We start from the raw sequence: 13,917 nt of genomic DNA on the forward strand, positions 1-13,917 counted from the left end.
TTTTTTTATCTTTCTGTCCCAATGATTTCTAATTTTAATCCTATATCTGCATACACTGTGCTGGTTATTCGGGTGTCGGTTTCTGCCCGTGTTCCATTTACCTGTCCAAGTGAAATGCAGCAATCTCAGCATTATGCCTGTCATACCCTGCATATGGCTCTCCCTCTACAACATAATCCCTGCTGTACCTGTAGAAAGAAAGAAATAATTTAGCTAGTTTGGATTAATATGATCACTGCTGAAGCAACCATACTAATCCAACAACAACAATATAAATAAACACAAATGCTTGGGTTTAAGCCCTATTTAAGCCTAATATTTGGTGCTGTGAAAAATGCAGTTCACACCGTTAAAGGTCACTGCAGAATGGAGCTAAAAGTAATACCATCCTCTCAAACGTTGAACTGACTGCAGGAAAGCTCCAGGAGCCCTTAATTATCATTCTGTTCAATTCAGCATCACTGTATTCTTCACACGGTTGACAGTTTGTTAGGTACATTTTACAGTGTAGGTAGTAGAGTGGGGCAGTGTATACCGTCACACTGTTTCCAAAGAATAGCAGAGCATACAGTAATACTAAAAGCAGGCAGGAAGGTGCTGGAGCCTGCAGAGTTTAGATCTCACATGCACAGCCTGCGCTGTTATAAATGCATGCTGTAGACTTGTCACTGCTGTGGTAAAAAACGCCATTAGGATCAAAGCTATAGCACAAAGCATCTGCAAGCCTTATTCTGACTTACAGTCAATGTTTCCAATGAGGAACATCTCAGGAAGTATACACAACTCCTACTCAGTTTGCACTCATTTGTCAGTCTGCATGAATTCAGTACAATAGCACTACAGATCATTTAATGAAAACCTTTTCAAATGATTCAGGTATCTGAAGAGCAGAATGAAGACATATGCGCAGAATATAGATAACTGTGTCTATTATACATGCTTTAATGGTCTGTTACTCATCCTAGAGTGGTTACTGTAGTGCCAGATAATTTAATGTACTGAATACAGATATGGAGATTCAAATTTTACAGGAGCACGATGTTAACCTTAGTGCATATATCTAAAAATGCATCTCTACTGCTTCTTTCTTTCAACCTGGTTGTGATTATTTTTAGAACTAGTGTCAAGTACATAAGGGATGCACAGATTATTGGCTTAAATGAAAATCAATATTTTACATGTTATTGTGGCTGATTGACCATTTTCAAACAAAGGAATGCCTACCTCCCCAAATAAACTCAGAATATATATATCACACACAAGCACTAAGAGTGTATTCATGTACTAAAGCGTTGTATTCATGTTTTCAATTTTAATATCCCAATATTTGTATTAATTCATAGGCAACAAGTTTGTGTATTTGCAAACAGTGAATTACTGCCTGTAATTGGAAATTTCACATTCCCCCGTGAATAAATGAAGGTGGACAGGTTGTTCTCACGCTGTCGACCAAGAGTCACAAAGAATACCCTACATTCTCATACACACAGAGCTATGGCCTCTTTTGAACAGCCAATCCACCTACTAACATGTGGTTTGTTTTTGGACTGTGGGAGGAAGCCGGAGCACCCAGACTGAACCCACACAGACACGTGAAGAACAAACCAAACTATTCACAGACAGTGACCTGGGGTGGGTACTAAACCAACAACCTCAGAACCCTGGTGCTGTGTGAGAGCAACACTACCTGTCGTGCCACTATGTTGTTCATTTTTAATAGAAAATGTGTAGGGTGAGGATTTGTAATTAATGCTGGTATATTTTCTGATTAAATTACTCTCATAGCTTACCCTATGTTTCTGCTGTGTAACCTTAACTGCTCAATCTCTTCAAACATACTGCACTGTATTTCCACTGGGGTGGAAAGTGTGGGGTTTTGAAACTAGAAGAGGTTGTTAACAATTTGCATAACAATTTGTATTTATAAATCTCTGCATTCTTAATATGTGTCAAGGTTTAGAGATGAGCCCACGTCACTTGTGGTGCTTTCCTTAGAATAACAATAACAAAACATCTGAGCAACTGCAATTCAGCATGGTTTAAATTAAGAGGTACATTATCTTATACTACAACTTGTTTCCAGCGATGAATCTCCATTCAGAATGATCTGCAATGTAGGTTAAGGCCTAACCACTGATCAGGAACACTTCATGAACCACGCACACTGCACTTTACATTTTCTCTGAGCTTTCTGAATTATTCTTATTACTATTACTGGACTTCATTCCAACACTCAAGTCTACAGAATTCTACCTCATACTGCAATATTATGCACATATGCACAGACATTTAAACACCACTTGCACCTACATCTATTGTAATTACTATTTCTCTGTGTTACTGTCGCTAACATATTGCATTGTATTGTCTATTTATTGTCTTTTGTCTGTTGCACACTAAAGAGTGTCCTTTACCAGTGTCACACTAAAAACTGCTATCTTCACTCATCTCACCTCTTGGGCTTAAACACCACCTTCTGTCCGCCCTCCAGCACAAGCAGGGCTTTGAGCTGGGTTCCCTTGTATCCAACGTCAGCTCTTTCCACGCGGGCACTAACCAGGGCATTCAGGACAGCAGCTAGCTCCGGAGTGTCATCTGGGTAAACCTCACGTGGCCCCACCCACTGCGCGGCCACCTCCCACGGGGACTGCAGGGTGTGTGTGAGACGTGCTCCTTTTGCCAGCAGAAGACTGGCCTCCATTTTGCGGAAGGCGCGGAGGTCACGGCGGCTGGCGGCTGAACCCTCGCCTCCATCCAACAGGAAGACCTTGGCCAGTCCCAGCAGCAGCAGGATGCCGCAGAGCACCACCACACGCTGCTTCAGCTTCATGGTGGGGGAGGGGAGGGGAGGGGGAGGGGGAGGTCACACTGGGTCACGCCCAGGCCATGAGGCCGCTCACAGCCTGCCCAGCAGCAGCAAGGGAGCAGCCAAGGGACCGGTCACAGGGAAAGGAGGACTAAGGAGGGTGAGAAAAGGAAGAAAGGAAGGAGTGAATTCAGACAGAGAGGTGCCACATATACAGAGAGTTTCATTTGAACATTAAAACACGAGATTAGTGAAAAACCTTCTACACTGTAGATCAAACCCTCAAAAGTGATCCCAAATGGCTTGACTATTGTTCAATTTCTAACTATAGATTTTATAATCACTGGAAAGGCTTTAATATAATAAAACACCAGTCCAGGGATCTACTGCACTTCTCACAAGTTTTCTGTCTCTGTATATCTTTCTAAACATTTCATCAACAGTTGCATAGTATAAATAAATATATAAAAATGTAAAAAGAAAGTCCTCAAATAAATAAATATAGTGGAATTTGAGGTCCCAACTTGTGTTTATTGATAGTCAAAAAACATGTTATTTCTTAATAATTGAAGAAATATGGTTTAAAAGACCGTTGGTTTTAATTCATATGTTCATTTTAATTCATACTTATATGTCAGTAACTAAAATAATGTGAAATATTTGTGGAGGTCCATTAAGTGGTGCATAGCCTTTAATTATTTAAACAAAGTAATGTAATCTCATTTTAAATGTAAGTTTGTATGTTTATTTTGTTTTGTTTTTACTGGCATATGTACTTTTTCTTGTTTGAACACTGAACAGTCATGGTTAGTCATGGTTCTGATAACACCACACACAGGTGTTTGGTTGCTTAGAACTGGTTAAATACTTACAGTAACTACACGCAAGTAACAAGATCTGTAATCATTCATCACCCACTTAAATTGTGCTAAAGCCATACTGTTTGTAGATGCAGGCCAATCAATCAATTCTTACCATTTCCTTATGACCTCCTTCAAACAGACTCATTTATAAGTGAATCATCTTCCAGCCCTAGCTGAAATCATGAACTATACTGAGTTAGAGCCTTGTTTGTAAAAGTTGGTAGATAAATACCTGTGAACAATAGGCAAATATCTGTTCTAGTGTCTTCTGTGTATTTTGTTGATGTTGCTGAAGGGTGGAAAATGGACAGATTGATGCCTCAGTCTTGTTCAGTATTTCTTTCACTCTTTATTACAAAAGCCATATAGATTGATTATTTTAATTCACCATGTAGAATCCCATTATTATAAAAAAGTTAAAAATTACAGTGAGTTAATTGCAGTGCTGACACACCTTTTGTAGAAAGAGCATGCAACAGTACCTTACACACAAGTACATAAATAGAATTCTTTGTAAAATAAAGAAAACTCCACATAAAAAGGGAAATTTACCTTTGAAATGACTAAAACACATTTACAAAGGCACAGTCAAGTCACTTTGTGTTGAATGCCAAATAGTATGTGTCAGTTCTAAAAGAGCTCTGACATTCAGCACTTTCACATGAAAATTCAACGCTAAAGCAATATAAAAGTTTCAAAAGGTACCAAAGAGTCAGGGCTTGAAAAATTGAAGTAGACATGAAAACACAAAATTCTTAAATGTGTCGAGCTGTAAGTGTTACAGTGCCAAAATCATGATAGTATCAACTAATTCCTAATAATGGAACATGGCACAATTATTTCAGAAACTGAAACTGAAACAGAAAACTAAAGGCTTAAAAAAAGACTTTTGATGACCCCGTATCAACAAGAACACTATCTTGTGACCTTTAAAAAGCTGTAATTCTTGGCATTTGGAAACAGCTTGTATACAAGCCAAATGCACAAAGGTAACTAACCTAGCGTAAAGAGAACAAAGCCATCTCCCCCGAGTACCAGAGAAAGGTTGTGTGTAGAAGCACCCCCTTCCTTCCACTTGGTCAGGTTTTAAGAAATGCAGTTTTGTCTACACATCTTTCTGACTAACTACCTGACTGTGGGAATTGATTGTTAAAATTAAACCAAACATGCCACACACCAATTGTGTTAAGTCCCGCTATTGTATCATTCTTTCGATTGTGTTCTTCATAAACCTTAGTTCACAGAAGGGCATAAGTGATTCAATTTGATCATAATCTGAATTTTTCATGATGTTACTTTGTTGTTAGTCCAATAAAATATTTATTACATAAATAATAACACATTATATTTCACCATATTTTCATTTATTGTTGGATAAAGTCATTTTCTAGCATAAGATGCAGTTCTTAAATCCCTAACATGTCCATTAAGACATTAAAAGAACAGTCAGATTTGGCTACGCTTACTGTCAGAATATGCTGCGCTATATCAGAGGTTTAAAAATGTGTGTGTGTTTTTAGAGAACACATAAGTGAAGACTCGCCACAGTGGCATGATGAACTTGGTCGGTACACTCCAATTTAATAACCCATTTGATAGCTGATAGTGGCTGAATATGAAACATTTGTGAGAAGACCTCAAAACTATATTCTTTAAGTAGAAACACTTCATTCTTTGAATGGGTAACAGAGCCAAATGTGTGCTTTCCCCTCAACTGTTTGTGGTATCATCAGTCCGCTCTCAGAAAAACTGATTCACCTAAATTTGTTCCTAGTAGCTTTGCTGCACGGAGACCAATTCACACACAGACACCTTGACATAGTTTGCAGTCAATACTCATATGATAGGATAAAAGAGATCCATGGGTATGAACAGTCTAAACCTGGTGCTGTCAAACATGCGTCGCTACTTCAAATGTGTGTGCAAACTATAGTTTGAGAGTATTTCTATTCTCTGAGAGAAAGTATGAGAGGAATTGGGGCATAGTGTAGAAAAGGACATGGTGGCCAGCAAGAGTTTCCCAATGCCTTTTGAATTACACTGAGCCAATTATAGCTGCAGCTTAGGTTGTTCGTATCAGAAATGCTTATTAAAGGACTTTCAGTATATTCTGGTAATTTCTTCAAATGTTAATGTTGGGTAAAGCAGTCATGAACATGCAGACCAGCTGGTGGCCATTCATTTAAAAGGTTTTACATTGTGAGCTTTTAAAAACTCAAGTTTTAAACACACACCATGTGAGCACTACATTAGGTGGCCCATACAATGACCACTTATGAATATATTCAGGCGTCTGAACATAAACTAGTTTATGAGTAGGCTATGTGTTTCTCAACTATGTTACAACATAAAGTCAAGCATTTTAAAGATTTCATTTCCTTAAAGATCTAATGATATTTTTTAATGGCTTATGTCCTTGATTTTAGGCCAGTTACCAGAGGTTTTGAATGTTTAGAGTGAAAGAGAGATTCATCTTTTCTTTTAGACTTTATCTAATACCAGGAATAACAATAATAACTGCATTAATATTAAAAGTTTGAATGTATAGTTTGGGAAAAGGACAGTTATCAGCATGACAGACACAATAAAAAAAGAGGTTATTAAAATATATATATTTATTTATTAATTAAAAACCCACCTAAATGCCCCATATACAAAAAAAAACAAAAAAAAAAACAAATTGAGCTGCTGGAAGTTGTTAAACCATTTTTGCTACATTTGGACGACTTTCTCATTTAGGCTTGCATTCCACACTGAATGCTACTGGTGGATCAATATCACAGCAAGTCAGCTTTGTTTGAAAAATGGCAGAGCCTCCTACAACATGTTATATTGTAAAAAGTAGCAATACAATTAAGATTGATGTGCTGTGAACAAAGTGAGAGACAATTTAGTGCTGAAACAATTAACCTTTCTCAATGCATTTTTTTTTTCATTTAATCATTAGGATTGGTCACGAATCTAAATATTGACAATTCAGTTGTCAATAAAACCGTGCTTTTGTGTTCAATAAAAACCCTATCAAAAACACACCTTAACTGCAGGTCACCACTCCCAGATATGAGCCTTTAGCACAATAATGCTTTGTTGGTGTCAATGAAAAGGAAACACCTACAGGCACAGCAAATATAGCTTTAGCAATTCAGCTTTTGTTTAGCAGTTATCTACATCATGTATTCATGTAGTTTTGACCAGCTAAGGTTACTGGACCATGGATCACATTTCACCCAGCTCAAGCTGAAGCAGACCGCACTCCCTTTACAGAAGTATCACAATCATCACCATGATTTTTCACCTTAATCCATTTCAGGGTCATGGTGGCAACAGGGTGAGCAAAGAGGCCCAGGCATCCCTGTGTCCTGCAACTTCCACCAGCTCCTCTGGGGTATTCCCAGGTATTCCCACACCAGCCAGGATAGATAATCTATCCATCAGGTCCTGGGTCTACCCTGGGATACTTCCAGTGTGTAGCATCCAAGGGCCATACTTATCAGATGCCTAAACCAAAATAACTGGTTCTACGCCTAGTTCTTCACAAGATCATGGAGTTCCTTACCCAAACACAGAGAGTACGCCCAGCAACACACCAGAGGAAACTCATTCTGGCCGCTTGCAACCACAATCTTGTACTTTTGTTTATTACCCACAGCTCATGTGAGGGTGGGGATGTAGCTTGACCAGTAAGTTGAAGACTTTGCTTTATGGCTCAGCACCTCTTTACCACTACAGTTTGGTACAGTGACCACACAACTGCAAATACGATATGGCCAACACTTACACCACAATATATTTCTTTAATTTGGTCAATAGGATATAATTCTGATAATGATATGATTTAAAAAACAGAAAACATCTTGGCTGCAGACAACTTAAGCGCATGCTGGAAGTCATACAAAGAAGCCACAAGCATATGATCTGCAAATAGCAGAGATGACACCTCAAAAACCCTTTGACAGACGCACTCCTGTCCCAGAACACACCTTGCTACTTTGCCCATAAATTTCAGGAACAGATGTGGGGTTAAGGCACAACATTGGCAGAGTCTAATGCCCACAGTAAACAAGTCTGATTACTGCTGAGAATAGGAAGACAATTCACACTCTAAGAGTATAAGGACCGAACAGCTCGCCTAGGCACATCATACTCCCAGAGCATCTCTCAAAGTATGTCTCAGGGAACACAACTATATACCTTCTACAAACAAACAAAACAAATACAGAATGGAGTAGCAAATTCCCATACACCTCAATTATCTAACAGAAGGGTTGATCCACCTTTCTAAAGCCAGGGTAATATCGGCATTGTCCCTTCTGAACCCTAGGGTTGAATATTGGACAAATTCCACTTTCCAGAACCTTGGAATAGACTTTCTCAGGGAGGAGACTCCCTGAAATGTGTGATGCCATGAAAATTTACACACACACACACACACGTCCTTCTCTTCTCACACTAGTTTGCCAAAAGCACTGTTCAGGCCCCCAACAATATCGAATCCAGATAACCCAACAATACTGAGGGCCTTCAGTAATTTTGGGCAAATCTCATCTACTTTAGGGGCCTTGCCAAATGACAAATACAGGAAGTGGAGACATGATGCCAAACTACGGTGACCCACTGAGTCACATGACCACAACACGAACAAGATGTGCAATATTTCAGAAACGCTGTGCTCCAGGGAAACACTTCCACTGCAACAGTGTTACTGTCACAGTACCAACTCACAGCACTCACTATTTCACACACACACACACTTTCAGACTGCCTGACGCTCTCACTTAACTTCCGCACAGAACAAAAAAAAAATTAATAATACTAATAATAATAACAATAATAATAACAACAATAATAATAATAAAATATTAATTTGAATTATCTGTCAAATCTAAACAGGTATTTGATGCTGTATTTTTCTATTTTTAAAGGCAAATATCTGCTGATGCCAATATAATTTCAATATCACAGTGCATACTAATTAGATTACCACTTGTGGGCACCTAATTTGACACTATCTTGATATCTTGCACATCTTTTCCCATGCTGCATGCCTTCTAACCATCATAATCAATGACTGTCTCTAACCACAGGAACACTGATAGCATGATAGTTTAACAATTGGCAACTAGGAAGTTACAGTGGTGTGTGTGTGTTCACCCAAATATACCCAACACACTCAAACGTCAAACACTAACATTGCACTAATATATATATATATATATATATATATATATATATATATATATATATATATATATATATACACACCACCTAAATAAAACCAGGACAGTGATTTTAAAAGTGGTCACAAAATGTCCAGTGAGCATAAGCACATGGTAGGGACTCCTCCTAAGGGGAGCCAATGAATGCACTCTCAGAAGGAAAGGTGTTCTGTGTGCAGGGATCTGTACAAAATAAGGAATTTTTTTTATTACATGAAGTAGCCCACAGTGGGCTTCTAGCTGACATCCAATTCTCACTGTCTGTTTATGAGTGCTATGTTGCCATGATTAAAATGACAGTGTTATGTTACGCAATGGTGCCATTTCATGTAACTACTTTATATGAGGTAGCATTCTGAGCTACAAATGCTTTTTGTGTCTGAATCCCATTACTACCACTGTAAACATAAGCTAAGGCTTCACATCAAATCGCTGAATTACTCTGTTTACATCTTAATAACTGAGTCATGCATTTAGAAAAACCTATGGAATTCCTACTCAAAGTCAGATGCTCTTTTTAGAACACCTTATACAATATAGCATATTCTGTGGAGTATGTAAAGGGCAGGGCTTACTTTAATAACCTTACAGCAGGTTGAATAAACAGCCACGTAGGCAGCACTGAACTTCCTCAATATACAACTCTTCATTCATACCATGCCAGAGCAAAGGCCAGAAACCACCAGCGTCATCACTGAATAAACTGCTTATATTACTATAGCTTAGGTGTAAGATCTCAGGCCCTGAGGCTGTGTTTCATGTCACAGATTCAGAGCCTAGTCAGTGACATAATTTGGTATTCTCCAGTTACCTTTTAAAAATATTACTTAATCAGGCCTCAAGACCATGTCTTGTTTCCCATTTACTTTGGGCACTTCTGATCTATTTATTTATTTATTAATATATTTTTGAAGCACAATATATTTATAAGATATTAACATTTTGTAGAACTTGAGTACACACTGCGGCTTCTATTTGCTTGGGGAATAACAATTTTGACACCTGATGTGCAGACATCAGACATCTTGTCTAAAATGATTTATTACTGTACCCCAGCAAATTATAGACTTGATGATTTTAACACTGCTCATGTGTCAGAATGATTTTGCTCAAACCGGTGATTAAACAGGACTGTATTTAATAAAGTTTATTTCTTATTTTCAGTGTGGGAAAATACATCTTCAGCCTCACTAGGCAATACTCATTTTTAGGCATATAAGATAGTTATAAGCACTTGAATGAAATGTGCTATGCAAATTCACTATGCAAAACTGTTCTTTAAAAGACTGAAAATGTACAGACCATTTATAACCAGTTACTGAAGTAGACTCAACCATGTGTAAACAGATGACATAACGTTATCGTGCTGACACTCTCAATGGTTTAGCTGTCTTCTTTTAGCATGTAGGTTACACACTGTTCAATAAAAGCACCTATACACATATGACTGTGAATGAATGTGCAAATATAGATAGGTCTAAGAGCCTTAGATATGTGCTGCACAAAAGAATAGTTAAATACAACAAGTCAGGCCGAGGATTTTTTTTTTTTCAGGTATCTTTTAGCACTATATATTAATGCATTATCTAATAAACCTATGTAAACTGGAGACTTATCTATGTGTCTATTAGATAGACAGCAGTTTTGTTAATACATGGCTGGTCATATTATCCAGCTGAGGCAAAAGGCGTGTTGCTGAAAGTATTCAGCATATTATAACATTATAACATTAAACAACAATCTAATTAGAGGCTGAGTTGGAGTAGGAAAAATATGTAGCTGAGCTGGCTAAACCAGTTAGCGAGCTAGCTAATCCACATAGTAAGTTAGAAGTCTGTACACCATGTATGTTTTTTCATTGCTATTATTATTTTCTTAATGTTGCGACAAACAGTGAACAGTCATAAAAAATGAAATAGTAATAATTAAAAAAAAACAAACTCAAAATCGCCATGTCAGCTTTGGACAGTACTAACGTTATTAGCTCTGTTCATCGGCTTCTCATTACAATTGTCCGGTCCACCTTAAATGGTGCAGCCGCTGTATTGACCGCTGTTGATTTAAGGTGGAACGGAAAATTTGAATGCAGAGCAGAGGAACAGGGAGCCAACTTCAGCTTCGTGGTGAAGCCCTCTATGTGAAGGCAGTCAGACCGGCTAACTGGCTAATGTTAATGTGCAGCCGGATTAAGCCAAACATAAAATGCAGCACAAGTCAGTAAACGTTATCTCTGCAGCCCACGCACAGAAACTCACCGGCCTCTCACTCAGTTAATATACAGCCTTCTCCGTCAAACCGTGCGGCGATGTTACACATATGTTAAAGCCCAGTGATCGCGTCTCTGCCATAAACGCTGTCCATTCCAGCTCCGCTCTCTTCCTGTCTGTGTGTGTATGCGTGTGTATACACACTCCTCTGCTCCTCACCAATAACACGGAGCCAGGCAGCTCGCTACTCTTCTTAAAGGGAACAGCACAGCACAGCTCTACTGCAGACTCACAACAAATATCATAAAATATATTTCCTCAAAACACACAACACTGCTCGTCTCAAACACATTTGACTATGAGTAATCTTACTGTTTAACACAGATTTAAATCCGCACCCAGATATAACAGCGAAATAAGATCAATAAATATAAACATTGAAGACGAAACTAGCCATCGTCTATTTCTAACGTAGAATAAACAAAGAGTTTGTTTACAAGACTGCACAAACAGTGGACAGTCCATTCTAAACATTATAAACACCAGAGGGCGATACTATACAACAATGCGAGGCTAATTATGATGGCGCTTGAAGGAAATATACTCCTCAAGGCCAAAACCCTGAAGAAAATTACCAATGAAAAAGGTCTATACTTTATTTTTACAGTATTTCCCCCTGAAGTCCGCTTATAATATTTATATGGAGTCATACAAAAACACTCCTTATACACTTTTAAATGACTATTATCCAACAGTCCCGTAGAATGAATATTATTGTTACTGTGCCTTTAACTGGTAGTGGAACACGAGCTCCGTCCTGATTGGCTGAGCAGCACTGTCGCATACAAATTGAAGACCTAGAGACATAGGCCTGTTCTCAATGAAGCACTGTTTATAACTTCAGTATGAGTTAGCGGAGCTAAATTTCAATATAGGCTGCACAAGCAGATACAACACACACTTACTTCTACAATTACAGACTGTTGTCCATCTTTTGCCCACATTCACCACTCAGGAGCATCACAGATTTTGTTTGGTGGATTATTCCTAGTGCAGCAATGACACAGATATGGTGAGAGGGGTTAGTGTGTTGCGCTAGTACTAGTGGATCAGACACAGCACTGCAGCTGGAGATATTAAACTCTACAGAACTTCCCCCAAGGTTTGCATAGGTTTTTAATAATTGTTCCAATCCACTTTTGCCAAGGCCCACCTACATGTTAATTTCTGGCTATGCCATTGCTCCATTCTATTTGATACACATACTTTGTTAGTCCACTTCTACATTAGAATTCAGAGACCGTAGAAAACTATTTGCTGCATAGAATATGTTGGTCTTCCTCTAATCTTCCATCAGTGTTCACTGGATGATTTTGACCATGAAGGGATTAAAAATTCCAGTAGCACTGTGTCTGATCAACTAATACCAGCATCACACACTATTTTATTTATTTAATTTTAATGGACAAAGAGTGTAGAACATTAATGTGTGACTTTTTATTGTGGCCAGGCTGGGTATATGTATATGTGATGGAAAACAAAATGTAAATTCAAAGCAGGTTCTTTTGCATAAGTTTTGGTAATGGCTGTGGAACGAAGAGTATGATTCAAAATGTTTGCTGAAAAAAAACTCCAAACTGGCCACTTCAAAAACAAAGAGTATGGTTTTGCCTGAGATTGATGGTTGAGTTGGTCAAGTAGCATCAACATAATAATGATACCCTGCTATGACCCAATAATTAACCACACTGACCATCAAATAATAGCTTTGAAACTAGTTATTAGTTTACAGAGTCTATAAATTATATCTGTATTATATTTGTAAAATAAAAACATAAATAATGAAAAAAAAAACATTTCCACAATACAGGCCCTTTAAAGAATTTATTGGACTGTTGTTCCAGAAAGATATAAAAGCAAAAAAATACCTAAAATCATGATAACCACTTGTGTACACACTTCTACTGTTATATGCTAGTTCTTTATACTTTAAAAATGAACCTGAAACCAAATGTGACCTTTGATATATGTTAGCTGGTGTCACATATCATAATAAAGGGGAATTCTACAGATTTTCCATAAGTTGTGATGTACAGGAAGTCTGAGTGGTCTGCAGTAAAATGGTGCATTGCAGAGAAACTGAGATCTTTACAGTTGTGATGATCGGAACCAGGAGGTGCGATGTCTCTTTTTAAAATCATAACTGTGTCTATGTGTATGATTTTTGGGGAATATTTTGTTTTGCAGTACACTAAAGGTATCTCTTCCATGAATGCATTTTTACAAATATGTTTAGGCCAAAAGCTTTATTAAAAATTATATAAAAATCAAGGTCTCAAATAAATATTGTTGACTAACCACTATTTCTTTAAACAACTCGGAAACAGATATTCGAAGCATTAAAAATACCCAAAAGGACTTAAGTCTTGTTTTATTGTTTAATCTTTGATTAAAGTGTAGTAATAGTTCTTCACTTGTGAATTTTGAATTCAGAATTTTGATGACTCCTCCATGTGATTAAACTGTGTTTAATCTCTGTATTGTGTATATTCACATAATCTTGTATATTCTCCATAGAAAAGCATCGCCAATGGAATGTGATACTCTACAACGTATTTATTCATGCTGAGTGTCAAGCATCAGCTAGATTGGTATTGGTCTCAAGAGCAGTGAATCTGTTATTGGGACAGAGGGAGCACCCTTTGGGATGAGTTGTAGTGGTGTGATCCAGATCTAATCTTCAAACATGATGACCGTACTCAACAGCAATGCTCTTGTAGCTATGCAATCAATTCCTTGCGGAAATGTTCTAAGTCAAGCCAGAA

The 13,917-nt window shown here is 37.8% G+C and overlaps 1 protein-coding gene across 1 annotated transcript in view; it reads right to left on the reverse strand.

The window, feature by feature from the left end:
* fam20b (FAM20B glycosaminoglycan xylosylkinase) overlaps positions 1-11,339 on the reverse strand; it is a 28,775-nt gene extending 17,436 nt beyond the window's left edge. Inside the window, exons 1-3 of the mRNA XM_066677679.1 lie at positions 11,141-11,339; positions 2,454-2,957; positions 102-188 (exon numbers count right to left, since the gene is read on the reverse strand). Coding sequence (XP_066533776.1) covers positions 102-188; positions 2,454-2,830 — 464 coding nt within the window. The 5' untranslated portion in view covers positions 2,831-2,957; positions 11,141-11,339. The remainder of the gene's footprint in view (positions 1-101; positions 189-2,453; positions 2,958-11,140) is intronic.
* Positions 11,340-13,917: the final 2,578 nt, after the last annotated feature.

The sequence above is a fragment of the Hoplias malabaricus genome, chromosome 7, assembly GCF_029633855.1.
Source record: "Hoplias malabaricus isolate fHopMal1 chromosome 7, fHopMal1.hap1, whole genome shotgun sequence".
Taxonomy (NCBI): domain Eukaryota; kingdom Metazoa; phylum Chordata; class Actinopteri; order Characiformes; family Erythrinidae; genus Hoplias; species Hoplias malabaricus.